At 39.0% G+C, this 23144-nt stretch overlaps 1 protein-coding gene across 1 annotated transcript in view; it reads left to right on the top strand.

The window, feature by feature from the left end:
* The window catches only part of LOC144309890 (ankyrin repeat domain-containing protein 26-like), a 144449-nt gene that overhangs the window by 32587 nt on the left and 88718 nt on the right, over nucleotides 1-23144 (top strand). The window contains exons 7-11 of the mRNA XM_077890860.1: nucleotides 59-232; nucleotides 7156-7262; nucleotides 11004-11074; nucleotides 14096-14129; nucleotides 19906-19975. Coding sequence (XP_077746986.1) covers nucleotides 59-232; nucleotides 7156-7262; nucleotides 11004-11074; nucleotides 14096-14129; nucleotides 19906-19975 — 456 coding nt within the window. The remainder of the gene's footprint in view (nucleotides 1-58; nucleotides 233-7155; nucleotides 7263-11003; nucleotides 11075-14095; nucleotides 14130-19905; nucleotides 19976-23144) is intronic.

Raw genomic sequence — 23144 nt, 5'->3', positions numbered from 1 at the left:
GCATGTTTCCTTTCAATTCCCAGAATTTACATTCTGTTTCTTGTTGTAATGCTCACAGGCTATACAATGCCAAGAAGAGGCATGTGTAACTATTCTCCTGGAACACGGTGCTGATCCTAAAGTGAAAGACAACAAGGGCAACACAGCTCTCCATTATGCAGCCCACGAAGGGATTGTCTCAATAGCAGAGAAGCTGCTTTTACAAAACGCAAATATAGAGGCCAAAAACACGGTACAAGTCAACTTTTTTTTTTTACAACGTACTTGACATTATATATATATATATACTTATTTATTTATTTATTTATAGATAGCTGCAAAAGGTTTATATATATATGTACATATATATGTACATAGGTACATATATATATGAAGACATCGACACTGAATTTTATACAGTAGGTCCTGTCATCATGGAAACAACTCCAAAACCAAAGCAGAGTGAGTGAAAAAGAAAAGTAATGCATATAGAAAGACCACATTCTGTCTGCTAGCCACCCTTCCACCCCAGAAAGAAAATCTTCCCCTTTGTGCCTGGGAGTAGATGGTGCCCTCAGAGCCCACAAAGGATTGAAGGCCTAGAGGGGAGTGTGGTGATGATGGAGGCCGAAAGGTGTGCAGGGGCTTAGGAAATGGATGCTTCTGGGGATGAGTAGGAGACCGTGACCCAGAGGAGTAGCTTGGGTGAATGTAAATGGGAGGAGAAAGCAGCAGGTTGTAATAGGCCTTGGGCACTCTAGGCCCTAAGGTTCAGAAGATGAGAGCAGGGGGATCAGGTCATGACATCCTACAGGTGGTGTCTGCTTGTGCTGGTAGCCACTCTGCCAGCCATGTACCACGGTGAGGCCTCCCATTCCGGAGAGTAGCTCCTGCTCAGCCTATGTATTTCCTCAGTGGGGTGGTAGGTGTGCATGGGGAGCTGGTGATGACCACACTTGCCAGTCTCCCTGTGTTTTCTTTGACATGCATTACCTTCAGTCGCTGCCCTTACAGAAACACTGTTGTGTGCCATAGATAGGGTCGATTTTTCATATTCGGAAGCTCAAACATTTCCTGGATGAAAATATTTTGAAATAACTGTCTAAGCTTTTGCTTTAAATAACAACACTTTTTATTTTTGAAGATTGTATTTACATGAGAGAGAGCAAACAAGAGTAGGGAGGAAAGGCAGAGGTAGGGAAAGAAAAGGCCTTCCCACTGAGCCAGGTAGCCTGATGCACGGGGCTTGATGTCAGGAGTGGGATCGTGACCATAACCAGAGAGAGATGCTTGACCCACTGAGCCCCCCAGGCTTACCATAATACTTCTTCCTTCCTGCCTTCCTTTTTTTAATTAAGCTTTTTTATTTATTTATTTTTTCACCTCACACTCTGGGGTTTATGTACTTATTTTATCTTTTAGTTTTTTCTTTTTCAAAATTTTTTTAGTTGGAGTTCAGTTTGCCAACAAAGAGCACAGCACCCAGTGCTCATCCCGTCAAGTGCCCCCCCCTTGGTGCCCGTCACCCAGTCACCCCAACCCCCCACCCACCTCCCTTTCCACCATCCCTTGTTTGGTTCCCAGAGTTAGGAGACTCTCATGTTCTGTCCCCCTCACTGATATTTCCCACTCATTTTCTCTGCTTTCCCCTTTATTCCCTTTCACTCTTTTCTATTCCCCATATGAATGAGACCATATAATGTTTGTCCTTCTCCGATTGCCTTACTTCACTCAGCATAATACCCTCCAGTTGCATCCATGTTGAAGCAGATGGTGGGTATTTTTGTTTCTAATTGTTGAGTAATCTGTGGTATATGTCCGCAATGGAGTATTACTCAGCCGTGAGATTTTATTTATTTTTGAGGAAGTGAGCGAGCATCTACAAGCAGGGGATGTTGTGGGGGCAGAGGGAAAAGAAAGAGAGTAAGAATCTGAAGTAGACTTTGTGCTGAGCCTGGCGCAGCGCTGGATCTTATAACTCTGATCATCACCTGAGTTAAGACCAAGAGTCAGATGCTCAACGGACTAAGCCACTCAGTTGCCCCTAAATAATGATACCTCTAAAGAAGCATTAGAGAATACAGGTTTCTTTTATGTATTTATGGCAAATATTTTTGAGAACACAGAATGTGTTCTGAAACTTTATTTTCAAAAATGTTTTCTCACCCAGTTTGTTTTCTTATTTAGTGTCAAACAACAGAGGAAAGCAAAATTTGCCTTGGAAATAGGCTTTGACTTAAAACACAAAACAAGTGTATTTTACAATATCAAATCTTGCTGCTGTTGAGAAGTTCCTATTTGATCAAAAAGTGATTGATTAACACGGTCAGAGTTTGTCTTTTATCAGCCTTGACTTAAGAGGGACAAAAGAGGGGCAAAGGAGAAAGCAGTCAGGAACATGCAGAGTGATTTAGACATTTGGCAAGTGAGGGGAAATATCAAGACAAGGTTTTTGGATTGTGTTTGTTTTTCTTCAGTGTTTATGTTTAGGTAAGGAGTCTTCAATTTTCAGGGATAGTAATTCTTACTTACGAACCAGTGAGTGTGTTGTAAATTTATATAGAGATCAATTCTAGGAGGACTCTAAGGACATCAGATTGGCAGTAAACTGGTGGTTGAATGGGCACGAAAAGGGACGCCTGTGTGACTCAGTGATTGAGCATATGCCTTCGGCTCAGGGCATGATCCCATGGTCTCCCGAATCGAGTCCCACATGGCACTCCTTGAATGGAGGAGCCTGCTTCTCCCTCTGCCTGTGTCTCTGCCTGTCTCTCTCTCTCTCTCTCTCATCTCTCATGAATAAATCAATAAAAATCTTAAAAAAAAAGTGGACAAGAAGAGGAAAGAACACAGTATAGTATTTTGCAGCTATAGCCACTTAGATACGAGTCTAAACTCTTCTTGCAAATCTAGAATGTCTTGATGGGAAGGACGTAAGGAGTGTGTAAATAATGGAATCAAGTTGCATTTTGAGTTTACTAGTCCTTGTTCTACCTCTAGCCATGGAAATTGAATGCAGGTTTGATAAGTGACTCATTTCTGTTTTTGGCTGAATACTCAAGTGATAGGGAGAATTGGCCACATAGGTGAAAGAGGAGACTGGCATGGTTGTGTACTGTACTAGTTCTCAGCTAGACTTGTGCTGGTGAATCACAGTCAACTAGGGAACTTTAAAAGAATTTACAAGCCTAAACTGTCCCGTGAAGATTTCGACGGAGTGAATCCAATAACGTGTGTACGCAGAAATTTGGAAATAGGGTTTTGAGATTCTGATACAACTCTTGGCTAAGAACTACTGAATGGGTAGGTATACATATACAAATTTAGAGATGTAAAAATATTAAATCTCTGGAAGATTTAACTGAAGTTGGATACTGGCTACTTCCTTCCACTCTCTCCAACATTAGCCTTTCATCTCTCTGTATCTCTTTGAGAATTACAGATGAAAATTATTGGTCATCTCTGTTGGCTTGAAAAATAATTACCTTTTCTTCCAGCTATCAGTCATTCACCGGCACCCAGATGGGAAGTCTTTATGAGTAGTCTTTTAATAAGTAGAGTCTGACCCTTTAAAGATTTTACGTGTTTTGCTACCATTCTGATTATTACAAGCAGGGTTTTCCCAATTGCAGCAGTAGAAATCCGTGAACCTTCTTTTTTAGTTGAAGCTGTGCGATAGACTATCTTAGGATGTCTTTCAAATTCATAGGGCCCTGGCATAGTGCATAATCACTACTGTGTTAAACATTCAGCATGTAGTTAGTGACAATACAGATGGTAATTGTTTTAATAACTTTGCTTCAGCATTCCTCTGAACTCCTGTCTGTTCGGTTAGCAATGTGAGGGAAGTAAATACAAATAGATTGTAGTTGAAACAAGCATTGGAAAATTCTGACAGTAGGTGTTAATGAGTCTTCACAGCAATTTTCCTTAGAAGGTGGGGCCTAATTTGTTGGTAAAACGTGATCCTGATGCTTTAGGAAAGGTTTGATGTCCAAGTATTTGTTTTATGCACGGCCATTGGAAACAGTCACAGCAAATAGAAAAACACAAGTAGGCTATAGACTAAATGTGGCCCCCGGATGTATTTAGTTTCCACTGTCAGTTGAGCTAACATTTAAAATTATGGCACGCATGTAGAACTCTGGATTTTGAGCTTTTCTTACAGATCACTTCTGGTACCTTGAGCCCATGCTGCTGTTTGGTATGCTGTGCAGAGGCTGTCCCTTTATAGGAGGCGTGTGTCTCCAGTTTGCTCGTGTCCCCGCCTAGGTTCTTCACTGACTCGTGTCACCTGCTTTGCCTCCATAACCATTGAGTTTACAATTACTGTTTTATGGTATATGTTGACAAAGATTTCAAGATTTCAAGACACTCCATATTAATTTATAATATATATTTTATATTTTATGTTAATTTCTTAGGATTGGGATTGAATTTTCTGTTTCTTTGTCTCCTTATTTTTTTCATTACTTTATTCAGTAATTGATGAGAGACACACAGAGAGAGGCAGAGAGCTAGGCACAGGGGGAAGCAGGTTCTCTATGGGGACCCTGATGTGGGCTCGATCCCAGGATCCCGGGTCACCATGCTAAACCACTGAGTCACCCGGTACCTCAGGATGAATTTTCCAAGTTAAAATTTAAAAGTTGTTTTTTTTTTTTGAAAACCATTTTTTCTTTAAATGTACTGTATTCGTGTTCCTTTTGGAATATCTGCAGTCCTATGAGGTTAATCCATTTTATTTGGATATATTATGCATATTGCAGAGAATATTAAATTATTTAGTATTATTGATTGTGCTAAAAATAATCTATGTAAGCCAGTATTAGAATTTTTTTGTTATTAAGATTTTTCATTTAAATTCATTTTACCAATCTATAAAAACACAGTGCTCCTCCAGTATTCCTATTTTTATTGATAAGCTGTTATATTTTTATTTCTGATTTACACTTTGCCTAAAATACAAAATAATTATAAATAGTAATCACAGTAGAAACTGGAATACTAAGAGGATTTTTAGAAGTGGATATGCCTTACGGGTCCCAGAATTAATATAATTGAGACCAAATCTCATACTTATTTCACGTAGCATAATATCCTATGTCAGTCAGAGGAAGACAGTTATCATATGGTCATATTCATTATGTAGATGTTAGAAACAAAACAGAGTATCAGAGGGGAAGAGAAGAAAAAGTAAAACAAGACAGAGTGAGGGAGACACACCATAAGAGACTCTTAATCATAAGAACCAACCTGAGTGTCCTTGGAGTGGTTGGTATGGGTGTTTGGGGTAACTGGGTGATGGACATTACAGAGGGCACATGATGGAATGAGCACTGGGTGTTACATAAGACTGCTGAATCACAACCTTTTACCTCTGAAACTAATAATACACTATATGTTATTTAATTGAATTTAATCAAAAAGATAAAAATGAGAAAAATCTCATACTGAGCTTTCTAACAGTTAAGATAAAGCTTTATCATTGTATAATAGGAGTAAGTCCAAGGATATTTATTTATTTATTTATTTATTTATTTATTTATTTATTTATAATTTTATTTTAATTCAGTTTGCCACAATAAAGTATAACACCCAGCGCTCATCTCATCATTTGTGCCCTCCTTGACCAAGGACTATTTATTTTTTTAAAAAATATTTTATTGATTTATTCATGAAAGACACTGAGAGAGAGGCAGAGACACAGGCAGAGAGAGAAGCAAGCTCCATGCCGGGAGCCAGATGTGGGACTTGAACCTGGGACTCCAGGAACACACCCTGGGCTGAGGGCAGGAGCTCAACCTCTAAGCCACTCAGGTTTCCCAACAACGAACTACTTAGTATTAAGCATTCAATGTTCAGTTGAAGCTTATTTCTTTTATTTATTTATTTATTCTTTTTCTATTTTTGATTTCTACTAAGCTTTATTTACGTATTTTAGAGAGACAGCTTGTACATGCACAGTCTTGGGGGGTTGGGTGAGGGGAAGAGGGAGAGAGTATCTTAAACAGACTTGGTGCTGAGTGCCAGGGGAGCCCAGAATCCAAGGTGGGGCTGGATCCCACCACCCTGAGACAAAACCAAGGGTCACTCAACTGGCTACGCAACCCAGCTACCCTGAAACCTAGCTCTTTTCATTCAGAGTCCATCTCCTTAGTGACTCCTTAGTGACTCAGTGTTTTGTGTTGACATCTGGGATCCCATACCATTGATAGAAGAGAATCAAGCAAGTTTGTACAACCTGGAGAAAACCCTCGCCTTTATTGGAAAGTTCTTAAAGCTATATCCCTGAGAACTCTTATTTCTCAAGTATTAATGTTTGCTACAAAAAAAAAAAAAAGGAATTGTCAAATGGGGATGAGCAAATGTAAATGGAGTTCATTTGTGCTACATGTATAGTGCAGTTTTCAGTATTTCACAAACATAGATGATCATTGAATCTTTCTTTTGGGGCACAGTGTCTTCCTTCTTGCAAATTATGTATTCTTTGGAATATAATTGAAAAAACACTATTCCAGAGATATCCATTAAAATCAATAACAATATTTTAAATATTCACTACTATGTTTTAGAGAGTGGAGATACAGAGATTAAAAAAATCACCCCTGCCTTCGAGAAGCTCTTGGTTTAGATGGTGTGGAATAGAGTGTACCATGGTATATTATGTGAGAGAAGCAAAGATTCTTGGAGCCAGGCAATGTTTGAAGCGAGTTTGTAGAATGACTTCAGGTAATCTATGAAGAGGTAGTGGAGGTCTATTTTTTTTTAATTTTACTTTTTAAAAGGATTTTATGTTTTTGAGAGAGACAGAGAGCAAACAAGCAGGAGAGAGAGCACGAGTGGAGGGGAGGGGCAGAGGGAGAGGGAGAAGCTGACTCCTTGCTGCAGAGGGAGCCCAAGGTAGGGCTCCATCCTGAGACCCTGGGATCATGACCTGAGCTCATGAGCTGAAGGCAGATGCTTGACCAACTGAGCCACCCAGGCTCCCTGAGAAAGCAGTCTTTTAAAAAGAAGGAGCAGGTGGTGAAAACAGAGTGGTGAGAAGGAAGGGGCTAATTTTATTTTACTTTCTACAGTATATGTTTTAAGTTTAGCAGAATGTATAGAAATTTTAAAATTTAGCATGCAAATATGTAATTTTATAAATTATAAGTTGTTTTTTCACTTTTACAGGATGGCCTCACACCAGTTTTAGTTGCTCTAAATGAAAACAAAGAGCAAATGGTAAAATTTTTAGTAGGAAAAGGAGCACGTCTACTTTCAGGGGATACGGTTAAAAGGTAGAGTATTTTTTTGTTTTGTTTTTTAAACCTTACTATTTTGTCTTGAGTGGTAACAATTTCTCATGTCATAAATTTTATCTTAAGATGATTAAGTTATAGTCATATAGTGAAAAATGTCAGGATGTCATCTCTTAGGTAGAAAGCAATTTTTCTGACAGGCCAACATGAACAGTGTATAGCAGAATTCATATTTCTTTGTAATATTGATTGATGTCATTTGCAATAGTTTTTTTGCCATCGGATTTTATATTAAAAGGGTTTCATATTAATATTATTAGTTTTATAATGGGGACTCCCTACTTGTAGTTTACTTTATGACACAATTCTGGATATCTGAACTCTTTTATTAATATTTTTTAAGATTCTATTTCATACTTTAAAAGATATACAATAAGCATAAGTAGGAGTTGTTTTGTTTTTTTGGATGACACTTTGCTTTATTACTTTTTGTTGAAGAATACTGATGTTGTTAGATGATCCCGAAGTGGTTACCATTAGCAGATACTCTGGGTTCATCAGTTTTTATACTTTTTCATGTCCAGTATGTTTTATCATTTTCATTTTTAATTGGAATGGATTGAAGGATGAAAGAGAACCTTAGGTGAATAGACTCTTCCTTTAATGAGGATAAATCATAGGTGAGTGATAAAGAGAAAAGAGATGGACTTTAGATTCACAGAAGACTAGGTTTAATTGTTAGCTTGCCTCCTTGCTGGGTATGTGACCTTGGAAACATTACTTACCATCACCAGATACATATCCTGATATGAAAAGGAGGATAATAATATATCCTTCAAGGGTGGTTGTGTGTAAATAATTATATATATATATATAATCATGTGATTTAGTGCCTACCACATGTTTAACTTAACATCACTAACTGCAACTATGACTGTTTTCTTATCATTAGTGTGAATATTACTGTTTTAAGCCTACAGATAGCTTTTATACCGACCTGGCCTCCAGGTGGTTTGGAGGTACACTGTACCAGTTTAAGGAAGAAATGGGGATTTTTAAAATGATTTTATTTATTTATTCATGAGAGACACACAAAGAGAGGCAGAGACACTGGCAGAGGGAGAAGCAGGATCCGGAACTCCAGGATCACGCCCTGAGCCAAAGGCAGACACTCAACCGCTGAGCCACCCAGATGTCACAAAATGGGGAATTTTTTTTAAAAAACCCTTCACCTATTCAGATCAGTGACCTCGGCATAGTTTCTTGTTCATCAGAGGGTTTTAAATTAGCAACTTCTACTATGATACCCAAGTGGAACCAGAGACTTCTTTTTTGTCCCTTCATTTTAGCCGTGGGGTTAATTTACAAAAATGAACACTTGGACATGTTAGTGGTCAATTCTGTAGCAACATGTGAGATATTACCCTGATGAAGTATATCAGATTAGGTGCTTAAATACTCTGAGTTCTTAAGGATGAAGTTATCTCTCTGTTATTTTAGAATAGCCCTTATGCTTGCTGTAAAATATGCTGTAAAAGATGAACCATGAAATATAGTCAGTCTTCTCTTTAGGAAGGTTTTCCTAAGATGTATATGGATGGACTGCAGAAGAATATGCTATTATTAATAGTATTAATATGTAAGTTTACATTAAAATGCTAGTTATTACTAGGATACCTGGGCGGCTCAGCGGTTGAGTGTCTGCCGTGGGCACAGGGCATGATCCCGGGGCCTGGGGATCGAGTCCCACGTCTGGCTCCCTGTGAGGAGTCTGGTTCTCCCTCTGCTGATGTCTCTGCCTCCTCTCTCTCTCTCTCTCTCTCTCTGTGTATGTGTGTGTCTCTCATGAATAAATAAGTAAAATCTTTTTTCAAAAATGAAAATAACTTAAAACATGCTAGATATTTCTCAACTGAGGTTTAAAATATAGTAAAATAGTGTTACTTCCTAGGTAACAGCTGAGAAGGTATAATTTGATTCAGCACTTTGGGGTGGCAGTGAGTTAGAGCCTATCATCACCCAGAAACCAAGCAAAAGGCTAGACTAGTTAGAAGTAGCAATGGGTGCAGGGTTCTTTATGTCAGGACTCTTGAGACCTTTATCCTTAGGGATCCTCACTGTATCTGTTTCATTCCAACTATAACCCTTCTGCATGGGGTTCACATAATGTTATACCTGGGTGCTTCTTAAAAAGATTTTATTTATTTATTTATTTATTTATTTATTTATTTATTTACTTATTTATTAATGAGAGCAAGCACAAGTGAGGCGGAGGGGTGGAGGGAGAGGGAGAAGCCGACACTCTGCTGAGCTGGGAGCCCAACACAGGGCTGGATCCTTGAGGCCATACCTGAACCAAAGGCAGATGGTTAACTGACTGAACTACCCACCTCAACGTCTGTTTTGACTAACTATTGTGTCCTAAGATGTTCAGTTTCATAGAAAACTTTATACTTTTCCTTGTGGGTTATCGCCTATACTTTCCCCCTTGAATTTCCCGAGAACCTAAGGGTTTCCCTAAGACCAGAGAGACAGTCCTCTTTCATAAGCCTTTTGGATGGAAAAAAGGACATGCTCATCATTCTGTGGTTTCCTTTGATTCTGTTCCTGCAACATTGCTGTTGAAACTGGTTCTGCAGTCCAGTCATGATTGACTTTTGCTCATAGGATGCCCTTGCTGATCCTCATTCGTCAGTCCTCATGGTGATCCACACTTAGAATTCAAACTTACAACCCTTTTTTGTTTATTACATATGCTTATATGCTCAGCTGCTATTCCAAAGCCACCGGCATGCTGTTCTGGCAGCTGGGCCTTCTGGCTTTAGCCCCATACACCCTTCCCTTCACACTCAAAAACCTTACGTGGAAACCATATATTAGCCCAGACCTTCATGATGAATTAACCTTCGAGGATTTTGTTTGTCTTTTCTGCTAGCAGACTTTAGTTAGGACCATTCTAAACTATTAAAGGAGTTCAAATAATACTACAAGAAGAGACTGGACTTTCCTTCCCCTTTGTTCCTACATCTGTACCCGAAGCCTGCTTTATTTTTTTAATTTTTTTAAGATTTTATTTTTATTTATTCATGAGAATACACAGAGAGGAGAGAGAGGCAGAGACACAGGCAGAGGGAGAAGCAGGCTCCATGCAGGGAGCCCGACATGGGACTCGATCCTGGATCTCCAGGATCATGCCCTGGGCTGAAGGCCATGCTAAACCACTGAGCCACCCGGGCTGCCCCCCAAGCTTGCTTTAACTCCTGTGGAATACCTTTTTTATTAGGTCATGGAAGGTCTCATATTGCCCTTCCCAGAGTTGTGGGCATCACCTTGCCTGAGAGACCACGTTTTGGGTATAATACCTCATTAAATCCTCCTAACAGCCTTGTAATATAAGATGGTAAGATTCCTGTTTTATAGAGAAAGACTTTGAGTGGAAGAGAAGTGGCTGGTCTAAGAACAAAAAGCTGCTGGTTTTAGAGCTGGGACTTTGGGATTTGAGACACTTTCCATTATGGCAGGCTAACTCTTAGTTTACTGAGCAAAATGCCTTCAACTCATGACTGGTTCACCTTACTTTTGTTTCTCCTTTAATTATAATTACATACTTGATAAAAGTTTTTAGAACTAACAAATTTGAAGTACCTATTCGGGTAATTTAAGTTTTGATGTTAACCCTGATATTCTTTGAAAAATCTTAAGAATTTGATATATCTGGTAAATATTTTTCATATCAGTATTAAAAAAGTCTCATTGTTTATCACTCTTTCTTATACGTAGCAGTGACCAACTAATTTCTGAACATGAAGAAGAAATGAAACCTGAAAATTCTTCACAGAATCATGATCTAGGTATGATTTTTTAGAGTGAATTACTTATGGTGGTCCTAACATAGATGAAGTCAGAGTAAGGCAGTTTTGATCATGAAAAAGCAATGAAAACAAAACAAAACAAATCGGATGTGTAAATTGCATGGGTGTTTGGTTTCTTAGTTTCTTTCTTAATAGTCTAGGATTCAGAATTTGAGAAGTTCTTTTTGGTAATTTAAAATATGAGGCAGTATTGTCTGAAAATAAATTCGTTATCTTAGTATTTTTTAGAATTTATTTCTTTATTCCTCAGAGACACACAGAGAGAGGCAAAGAGAGAGGCAGAGGGAGAAGCAGGCTCCATACGGATGCCTGATGTAGGACTCAATCCCAGAACCTGGGATCACAACCTCAACCAGTGAGCCATCCAGGTGCCCTCATTAGTTATGAGACTTAAAATCCTATGGGATAGCTTTGTGTAAATAAGGAAAAAAGATTTTCAAGTTAGTATGTTTTATGTTTCCTCTATAAACATGTTATAAAAATTACTGGTTATACAAATGGTATTTTGACTTTTACAAGTGGATTTCATTTAGTAAATATTATTATAGCGTGATTTGTCTCATTATCCTTAAAACTGGAACTCTGCAGTACCTTGCTGGTCCTTTACACAAATGGCAAACAATAAGAACTGCAAAACTTAGCTAGTGTGCAGAAAGACCAATGAGATTGCTTGATTTTTTAGGTGATGACCTATCCTACGGAAGCCTGTTGAGGAGCACAGGTTATTTTAGATGCTGTTGCATCAACACAATCTCACTATTAGTGACTTCACTTCTCTTAAGTCAGAATGTGATATGTTGACTTCATTAGAACAATGTTCTCTCCTGTTTGTTGCATAATACTGTAGTTTTTTGGAAATAAGATACTCTGTTATTAGTCAAAAGATGATCATAATAAATATTCAAAAAGGGCAACTTGGGCTCAACAAATTATAATAAAAGCACAAAAATGTTCGCAGTCACAAAGATGTTACCGTTGCTCCCCAGAGGTGGCACCTAGTGTGTTGCATGGTCTGAAATGTAGGAAGAAACCTTTGACTTAGTGGATCTCTATCACAGAAATTCTTTAGGTTGGCTTTGGTTTTGCAAGTTATAGGAAGCAAAGATGGAAGAGAGTTTTGGTCTTTCAAGGTGCTCATAATAGAATAGAGCTGTCTTTGTGTTGTGTTTTTTTTTTAAGATTTTAATTTATTTATTCATGAGAGACAGAGAGAGAGAGAGGCAGAGATATAGGCAGAGGGAGAAGCAGGCTCCAGGCAGGGAGCCCAACATGGGACTTGATCGGGGAAGTCGGGGATCAGGGCCTCAGCCAAAGGCAGACACTCAACCGCTGAGTCACCCAGGAGTCCCTGTCTCTTTTCCTGCTTGGCTAATTAGCAACAGCTTCAGGCATATTTTCACATGACAATATCCATGACCAGAAGAACTGTGTTTGTCTTTGTGTTTCTTTTATATAGGAAGAAAACTCAGCAGCTTGCAGTAAACTTCCCCTAACATTTTATAGGCTAGGTAACATGACTTGCTTGTTCCTAAACCAGTCACTGGTAAGTCAGGTACTGTGATTAGCTTAGAATAATCCTTTCTCCTTTTGCAGCTGGGGCGAGACCACATTCTTTGTGTATTGGGACACTAACTATCCAAATAAAGCTGTGGTTCTCCAGCAAGAATGAAGAATATGGAATGGCTGTTGGGGAGGGAGCCAGCAGGGATTGATAGGAGAATTTGAAATAGAAGAGTAATCAGATTAGATTTGAATTAGGGCCCTTTGGTTATGGCATAAAATGGGGATCACCAGGCTTTTCTTAAAAGGGCCAGATAGTGAATATTTTAGGCCCTGGGGTCTCACACTCTGCCATTGTCGTGTGAAAGTAGCCATAGCAATATGTATTGAAATAGATGTGACTGTGCTCCATTACAACTTTATTTACAGAACCAGATGGCAGGTTGGATTTGGCCTGTGGCCATAGTTTGCAGGCGTCTCGTGTGGAGGATAGATTGAAGAATACCAAGTTAAAGATACTGGAAGACAAAGGAAGCTTTTATTTCCTTAGCCAAGTATCAGTCCATTTTGAAATTTTCAGCCCTCTCTACTGAACAAGTCAGGAGGCTCAATTCATTCCATTTAAAATGTTGTTCTTGGGATCCCTGGGTGGCGCAGCGGTTTGGCGCCTGCCTTTGGCCCAGGGCGCGATCCTGGAGACCCGGGATCGAATCCCACGTCGGGCTCCCGGTGCATGGAGCCTGCTTCTCCCTCTGCCTATGTCTCTGCCTCTCTCTCTCTCTCTGTGTGACTATCATAAATAAATAAAGAAAAAAATATTTTAAAAAAATAAAAAAAATAAAATGTTCTTTTTCTAGGCCTTATGTCTTTCTCTAGAAAAGGTTTTGAGAAGAGTTTATTTATTTATTTGAAAGATAGCACAAGCGAGGTGGAAGGACAGAGGGAGAGAGAAAAGCAGACTCCCTGAGGGTCTCCACCCAGGACCCCAAGATTGTGACCAGAGCCGAGCCGAACTTTGTGATGAGGCATTTCATCCTGAACTTAGCAGTCTCTACTGAGGAGCTGGAGAGGTTCCGTTGTGTTCCAGCTAAATATGTATAGTCTGTTTTAACTGCTCCTAGTAGTGGAAGTCCAGGAAAATCATGCTATTTAAGTTTGCCATTGTCACTTTATGATAATGATTCTGCTAATGATACCATTTCCTGTCCGTCTCATAGGGTTTGGTTTGGTTACAATAATGGTCATTAGAAACATCCACTTGTATGTACCACATCCTGATAACTAGAATTCTTTCTTGCATTGGTAAATATAGAGGAGAAAATGAGATTTCTTAATGCATTAACTGCCTACCAATAGTACAATTAATATCCACTGTAGTGTGGTTTCCAGGTGTGGTCCCAAAGGAATACTTTTGAACAAGTCATCATCTGTCTTACAGTTTTAATATTCTGTATTTTTCTATTGTTGACTTAAAATGTATTTTCCTGCTTTCTTTACTAGTGGCTAAGAAGTCTGAAGAAGTCTCTTTAAGCAGGTAGGACTTTTATGGATTTTTTTAAAATGATGTGTTAACCAAGGAAGTGGAGAGGAAAGGATTTGTTGAGTGTTGTCTTCTGGGCTAGACACTGTATTATGTGCTTAATACGTCTTACTTATTACTTATTAGTCATTGCAATAGTTTCACCAAGGAGCTGTGCTGTTATAGCCTACTTTTTATTAACTAGTCAGCTGTAGTTCAGGGAGATGGATAAACTGACCCAGGATTCCATAGTTAATGAGTAGCAGACCCATGATTTGAATGTTAGCCTGCGTGGCTCCCACATACATGTTTTGCCCCTCAGCAGCACTGGAATTAAGATACAGATCTTAGATCATCCCAGATTGTCAAATTTCATTACATGTTAACTCTGATTTGGAGTTTTCTTAAGAACCAGGCAAGTCCAAGCATTTTCCTAATATATTTGACACAACTAGTGATAGCTAGAGGTAATTATTGCAGTGGTAACTAGTTTCTTGTTTTTACTGTCAAAGATTTTGGAGTGGATCTCAGTTACCTATGGCCACAGTACCATAGCTTTTACATAAGCAAGCCCTAATCAGGCAAGCTCTTAGATATAGTGACGTCTGCTCTCCTTGAGATGAATGATTTTTCTGAAAGTGAAGGATATGTAATCTAGGTATAGACCATGTAACGTTAATTAAATTTATCATCTATTTAGAGGGTATTTCTAAACAGTTGTCTATTTACTGACTTCTCAGTCTAATTTTCCCTTTAGGCTGGCACCCTTGATAAGTTCTGTGAAGCTTTTTCTTTTTTTGTAGACTTTTTTGCTTTTCTCCATGTCCTTTCTATACTCTTTTCTTGATTTTTTTAAACTTTCTTCTCCAATTTTCTTGCTGTTTCTTTTATTCCATTACTTTTTATCATTTCTGCAGCTAAGGATTCTCCATTTTTCTAAAGACAAAATGAAAAGCAGATAGAATTTCAGGGTTTTAAAGAATCTTAGAGATGTGTTAATCAAAATACTCTCTGATGCTGTAACCCATGTTTAACATCCTTACCAAGTGGTTGTTGAAGTGGAGAATTTGAAACTGAAAAGGGATTAAAGTGACTTACTTGAATTTGATAACTGACAGAAATGAGATTTAAATTTAGATTTTTTCCCTTTTCTCTCATCTTTGATTTAATAATATAAAGATAGGGAGTGGGTCTACTGTACATGAGACGGGAATTAGCAGGAGAGGGCATGTTTCAAGAAGAACCACACTGGGTTGAATAGGAAAAAGAGTTTTAGAAATGATGACAGAATATTGGAGTTTATGACAAGGTAGACAAAGGTCAATTACACAAAGAAAGAACACAAGATATTGGTTGTTGTTTATAAAAGCATATTAAAATAGAGCGTTCAAAAAAAAATAAAATAAAATAAAATAGAGCGTTCAAGAGAGTCCTGAGCAGCATTTCTTTTTGTTGGTTTGTTTATTTATTTATTTATTTATTTATTTATTTATTTTAATTTTTATTTATTTATGATAGTCACACACAGAGAGAGAGAGAGAGAGAGAGAGAGAGAGGCAGAGACACAGGCAGAGGGAGAAGCAGGCTCCATGCACCGGGAGCCCAACATGGGATTCGATCCCGGTCTCCAGGATCGCACCCTGGGCCAAAGGCAGACACTAAAGCGCTGCGCCACCCAGGGATCCCTCTTTTTGTTGGTTTAATTGAAGGAACTAGCATACTTCAGGGTTTCTTTTCCTTTAAAAAAAGATTTTATTTATTCATGAGACAGAGAGAGAGAGAGAGAGAGAGAGAGGCAGAGATACAAGCAGAGGGAGAAGCAGGCTCCATGCAGGGAGCCTGACTTGGGACTCAAACCTGGGTCTCCAGGATCATGCCCTGGGCTGAAGGTGGCACTAAACCGCTGGGCTATCCGGCTGCCCTACTTCAGAGTTTCTGTTGAGAAACATTAAAATCAGTTGAACCACTGGCAAGAGTATTTACAGCAAATAGGAATGGGACATCATCGACTTCTACCCCACCTTACAGAAGGCGGGTTAGATCCTTTCAAATAATGGGGGGAATGGAGATTCTGAACTATGTAAATGTATGGCCCAAGGTCACAGGGTCTTGTGATCGCTCCACCTCTTTTCGTAATTCTCTGATGCCCTTCCCATGTATGTGTAGGGTTTGGTGGGGTAGGACTAGCTGTCAGATCAATAACGGAGCTTCATTTGGGTAGTTGGTAAGGTGCCTACATTGAGATGACTGCATGGATGACTCAGACTCCATTTAGCTGGTTCCCAGGAGCAGGAAATGGCTCCTATTCTTGGTCATTTGAGCCTTTCCTTGTTTTGGGAATCTGTGCCTTGGCAGGCTAAAGACTTAAACGTTGGAGAGTGCCACTGAGCCCTGCAGAGGAGTGATCCAGGAGTGGTAGCTCACAAAAAGAAAATATTAGGCAGTGTGTGGGTAAATAGAGGCACAGATATCAGGACTATTTGTATAGCAGTCTCTCTTCTTGGGTATCTGAGTGCCCTTGATGATTTTTAAGGTCTTGCTAGTTTATGTGGACGTAAATAAGGCAGGACTTGTGAAACTTGGATTTTATAATTTTTAATCTTTTAATCTCTTCGGGAATAGTATTCCAAGTAATAACATATAAATTTGTTCTTTAACATCTGTAGATAGTTCCTTTTCAAAATTTAAGTATAGTTGACACACCGTTATGTTGGTTTCATGTGTACAACATAGTGATTCAGCAGGTCTATGTTGTTACCCCATGCTTACCACAAGTGTAGCTACCATGTGTTACTGCATATTGCTCTTACAATTCTATTGACTATATTCCCTATGCTGTACTTTTATCCCTGTGACTTACTATACCTGGGATGCTGAACCTCCCACTTCCCTTCACCCATTTTTGTCTGTCCCCCACCCACTTCCCTTCTGGCAATACAGAATTCTCTGTACTTATGGGTCTGGTTCTGCTTTTTGGTTGTTTGTTCATTTGTTCTGCTTTTTTGATTCTACATATAAGTGAAATCATACAGTATTTGTCTATTTTGCTCTGACTTATTTCACTTGGCTTAATACCCTCCAGGTAATCCACATTGTTGCAAATGGTAAGGTTTCATTCTTTTTTATGGCTGAGTAATATTGCTCTGTGTGTGTGTGTGTGTGTGTGTGTGTGTGTGTTATACATCTGTTGATGGACATGGGTTACTTTCATATCTTGGCTGTTGTAAATAATGCTGCAGTAAACATTGGGGTACATATGTCTTTTCAAATTAGTGTTTTCTTTTTTTGGGGGTAAGTAAGTACCCAGTAGTGGATTACTGGATCATGTGGTATTTCTATTGGTACTTCTTCAAGGAAACTCCATTTTGTTTTTTACAGTGGCTGCCCCAATTTCTATCCTCATCACCAGCTCACGAGTATTCCTTAGTCTCTGCATCCTCACCAATATTTTTTAGTGTGTGTTTTTGATTCTAGCCATTCTGACAGGTGGAAGGTGATAATTCATGGTGGTTAACTTTTGTCCAGTTAGCTGTCAGACATTTCAGAGAATTCCTCACCTGTCACACTTAGTTATGGGAACTAAAACTGGGCCTTTACTGGGCATTTCACAGGTTAGGAGAGGTGAAAGCAAAATAGATAACTAAACCCTTTTTAAAAACAGAGGCCAAGGGGCGCCTGGCTGGCTCAGTCGGTTAAGCGACTGCCTTTGGCTTGGGTCATGATGTCAGGGTACTGGGATAGAGCCACATATAAGGCTCTCTGCTCAGCAGGGGCCCTGCTTCTTTCCCCTCCCTCCACCTGCCTCTCTGCCTACTGTGCACACACACACACTCTCTCTCTCTCTCTCAAATAAATAAATAAATAAATAAATAAATAAATAACATGTTAAAAAAATAACACAGAGGCCAAATTTTGAAAGACCTGTATTCTGAAAACATTGGTGAAAGCAATTGAGGATGACACAAAGACGTGGAAAGAATTCCATCTCATAGATTGGAAGAGCACCTATTGTTAAACTGTGTATAGGACCCAAAGCAATCTACAAATTTAATGCAATGCCTACTAAAATCCATCGACATGTTTCACAGAACTAGAGCAAGCAACACTAAATTTATATGGAACCACTGAAGACCTCAAATAGCCAAAGCAATATTGGAAAAAGAAAAACATAACTGGAGATATCTCTATGCTAGATTTCAAGTTATATTACAAAGCTGTAGTAATCAAAACGGCATAGTATTGGCATTAAATGGATACAAATATCAGTAGAATAGTATAGAAAATCCAGAAATAAACTATAATGATATGGCTAATTAATCTTTGACAAAGCAAGAAAGAATATCCAATGGTTTGAAAAGGCAGTCTCCTTCAATAAATGATGCTAGGAAAACTGAATGGGTATATAAAAGATTGAAACAGGACCACTTTCTTTCACCATTTACAAAAATAAATTCAAAATGGTTTAAAGATATAAATATATCACATGAAACCATTTTATCCTTGAAGAGAGCACAGGCAATGATCTCTCTGGTATTAGCTGTAGCCAGGTTTTTCTTTTTTTATGTCTCCTGAGGCAAGAGCAATAAAAGCAAAATAAACTGTTGGGGCTACATCAAAATCAAAAGCTTTTGCAGTGAAGGAATCAATCCACAAAACTAAAAGGCAACCTTACAGAATGGGAGAAGACATTTGCATATGACATATCTGATAAAGGTTAGTGTAAGAATCTAAAGAACTGATACATCTCAACACCCAAAACACAATCCAGGTCAAGAATGATCAGAATATATCAGACATTTTTCCAAAGAAGATGTCCAGTTGGCCAACAGATATATAAAAAGATGATCAGCATCACACGTCATCAGGGAAATGCAAATCAAAACTACAATGAGATAGCGCTGCACACCTGTCAGAATGGCTAAAATCAAAACCACAAGAAACAAGTGTAGTTGAGGATGTGGAGAAAAAGGAACCCTGTTGCACTTTTGGTGGAAGTGCAAACTGGGACAGCCACCATGGGAAACCGTATGGCGGTTCCTCAAAAAGTTAAAAACAAAACTAACAATCCAAGAGTTGCACTCCTGCGTATTTACCCAGATATGACAAACACACCAATTCAAAGGGATACATGCACTCATGTTTTTACTACAGCATTATTTGCAATCATCAGCCTAAGTGTGCATGTTGATGGATTAGTGAATAAAAAGTGGTGTGTGTGTATATATATATATATATATATACACACACACACACACACACATATATATATATACACACACACACACACAATGGAATATTGTTCAGCCATTGAAAAGAATGACATCTTGTCATTTGCATGGTGAGAGCTAGAGCGTATTACGCTAAGCAGTGTAAGTCAGAGAAAGACAAATATGATTTCACTCCTAAGTAACATGTAAGAAACAAAATAAAAATAAGCGAAGGAGACAGAAAAGACAGATTTACCAAGAAGAAGACTGCTATAGAGAACAAACTGATGGTTACCAGGGGGGATGTTGGTAGGGGAATGGGTGAAATAGGAGATGGGAATTAAGGAATGCACTAGTCATGATGAGCACTGGGTGATGTATGGAATTACCAAATCATTATATTGTATATATGAAACTAATGTAACACTGTATGTTAAGGATACTAGAATTAAAAATAAAAGCTTAACCAAAACGAGGCTAAATTTTCGTATGTCAAGAAACTTCATTAATAAACAACTGACTTTGACTCGATTTTTCTTTTTAAAGAAATGAACTTGTCTTTGTTTTCTATTTTTGCTGTAAAGTCGTACCTGCAAAGCTGATACTGATGATTCAAGGCCTTCAAAACATGAGGACTTAAGTTCTGGTACCAAGGTAAAGTACTCTCTTGTAAAATTAATTTTCCTGCTCTGAGTTTAGTGTTGTGTATTATTTACTCTTAAAATATAAAGTGGCTTGCCTCTTGTCATTTTATGTTTTTTTAACTTTTTTTTATTGGAGTTCAATTTGCCAACATTTAGCATAACACCCAATGCTCATCCTGCCAAGTGACCCCCTCAGTGCCCATCACCCAGTCACCACAACCCCCCCCCACCTCCCTTTCCACTACCCCTTATTCATTTCCCAGAGTTAGGTGTCTCTCATATTCTGTCACTCTCACTGATATTTTCACTCATTTTTTCTCCTCTCCCTATGTTCCCTTTCACCAATTCTTATATTCCCCAAATGAATGAGAACATATAATGTTTGTCCTTCTCAAATTGACTTATTTTGCTCAGCATAATACCCTCCAGTTCCATCCACGTCAAAGCAAATGGTGGGTGTTTGTCATTTCTAATGGCTGAGTAATATTCCATGGTATACATAGACCACATCTTCTTTATCCATTCATCTTTCGATGGGCACCGAGGCTCCTTCCACAGTTTGGCTATTGTGGACATTGCTGCTATAAATATTGGGGTGCAGGTGTCCTGCATTTCACTGCATCTGTAGCTTTGGGTAAATCCTCAGAAGTGCAATTGCTGGGTCATAGGGCAGTTCTATTGTTAACTCTTTGAGGAAACTCCACACAGTTTTCCAGGGTGGCTGTACCCGTTCAGATTGCTAACAACAGTGTGAGAGGGTTCCCCTTTCTCCACATCCTCTCCAACATTTGTTGTTTCCTGCCTTGTTAATTTTGCCCATTCTCACTGGTGGAAGATGATACCTCATTCTGGTTTTGATTTATATTTCCCTGATGGCCAGTGATCTGGAGTATTTTCTCATATGCTTGTTGGCCATGTCTGTGTCTTCCTCTGTGAAATTTCTGTCCATGTCTTTTGCCCAAAGCATGATTGGATTGTTTGTTTCTTTGCTGTTGAGTTTACTAAGTTCTTTATAGATCTTGGATACTAGCCCTTTATCTGATAGGTCATTTGCAAATAACTTCTTCCATTCTGTAGGGTGCCTTTTAGTTTTCTTGACTGTTTCTTTTGTTATGCAGAAGCTTCTTACCTTGATGAAGTCCCAATAATTCATTTTTGCTTTGGTTTTGCTTCCCTTCAGGGATGTATCTTGCAAGAAGTTGCCATGGCCAAGTTCAAAAAGGGTGTTGCCTGTGTTCTCCTCTAGGATTCTGATGGATTCCTGTCTCACATTTAGATCTTTCATCCATTTTGAGTTTATCTTTGTGTATGGTGTAAAAAAGTGGTCCAGTTTCATTCTTCTGCATGTGGCTATCCAATTTTCCCAGCACCATTTATTGAAGAGACTGTCTTTTTTCCAGTAGATAGTCTTTCCTGCTTTGTTGAATATTAGTTGACCATAAAGTTGAGAGTCCACTTGCGGATTCTGCATTCTGTTTCCATTGATCTATGTGTCTGTTTTGTGCCAGTACCACACTGTCTTGATGACCACAGCTTTGTAGTACATCCTGAAATCTGGCATTGTGATGCCCCCAGCTATGGTTTTCTTTTTTAATATTCCCCTAGCTATTTGGGGTCTTTTCTGATTTCACACAAATCTTAAGATGATTTGTTCCAACTCTCTGAAGAAGGTCCATAGTATGTTGATAGGGATTGCATTAAATGTGTAAATTGCCCTGGGTAGCATTGAAATTTTTCCAATCTGTGAGCATGGCATATTTTTCCATCTCTTTGGGTCTTCCTCAATTTCCTTCTGAAGTGTTCTGTAGTTTTGAGGGTGGAGACACTTTACCTCTTTGGTTATGTATATTCCTAGGTATCTTATGCTTTTGGGTGCAATTGTAATTGGGATTGACTCCTTCATTTCTCTTTCTTCAGTCTCATTGTTTGTGTATAGAAATGCACCTGATTTCTGGGCATTGATTTTGTATCCTGCCACAATGCCGAATTGCTGTATGATTTCTAGCAATCTTGGGGTGGAGTCTTTTGGGTTTTCTTTTTCTTTCTTTTTTTTAAGATTTTATTTATTCATTTATTTATGAGATACAGTGAGAGAGAGAGTCAGAGACACAGGCAGAGGGAGAAGCAGGCTCCACACAGGGAGCCGGACGCGGGACTCGATCCCGGGTCCCCAGGACCAGGCGCTGGGCCGAAGGAAGTGCTAAACCGCTGAGCCACCCAGGCTGCCCTCTTTTGGGTTTTCTATGCACAGTATCATGTCATCTGCAAAGAGGGAGAGTTTGACTTCCTCTTTGCCACTTTGAATGCCTTTTGTTTCTTTTTGTTGCCTGATTGCTGAGGCTAGGACTTCTGGTACTATGTTGAATAGCAGTGGTGAGAGTGGACATCCCTGTCTTGTTCCTGATCTTAGGGTTAAGGCTCCCAGTGTTTCCCCATTGAGAACGATATTTGCTGTGGGCTTTTCGTAGATGGCTTTTAAGATGCTGAGGAATGTTCCCTCTATCCCTACACCCTGAAGAGTTTTGATCAGGAATGGATGCTGTATTTTGTCAAATGCTTTCTCTGCATCTATTGGGAGGATCATGTGGTTCTTGTTTTTTTTCTCTTGCTGATATGATGAATCACATTGATTGCTTTACAAGTGTTGAAGCAGCCTTGCATCCCGGGGATAAATCCCACTGGGTCATGGTGAATCATCTTCTTAATGTATTGTCGGATCCTGTTGGCTAGTATCTTGTTGAGAATTTTTGCGTCCGTGTTCATCAAGGTATTGGTCTATAATTCTCCTTTTTGGTGGGGTCTGTGTCTGCTTTTGCAATTAAGGTGATGCTGGCCTCATAGAACGACTTTGGAAGTACTCCATCCCTTTCTATCTTTCATAACAGCTTTAGTGGAATAGGTATGGTTTGTTCTTTAAACGTTTGATAGAATTCCCCTGGGAAGCCATCTGGCCCCGGACTTTTGTGTCTTGGTAGGTTTTTGATGACTGCTTCAGTTTCGTCCCTGGTTATTGGCCTGTTCAGGTTTTCTATGTCTTCCTGTTGCAGTTTTGTAGTTTGTGGTTTTCCAGGAATGCACCCATTTCTTCTCGATTGCCTAATTTATTGGCGTAAAGCTGCTCATACTAAGTTTTCAAAATCGTTTGTATTTCCTTGGTGTTGGTGGTGATCCCTCCTCTC

The sequence above is a fragment of the Canis aureus genome, unplaced genomic scaffold (genome assembly GCF_053574225.1).
Source record: "Canis aureus isolate CA01 unplaced genomic scaffold, VMU_Caureus_v.1.0 ptg000239l_RagTag, whole genome shotgun sequence".
NCBI lineage: Eukaryota > Metazoa > Chordata > Mammalia > Carnivora > Canidae > Canis > Canis aureus.
This window is presented reverse-complemented; position numbering and strand designations above follow the sequence as displayed.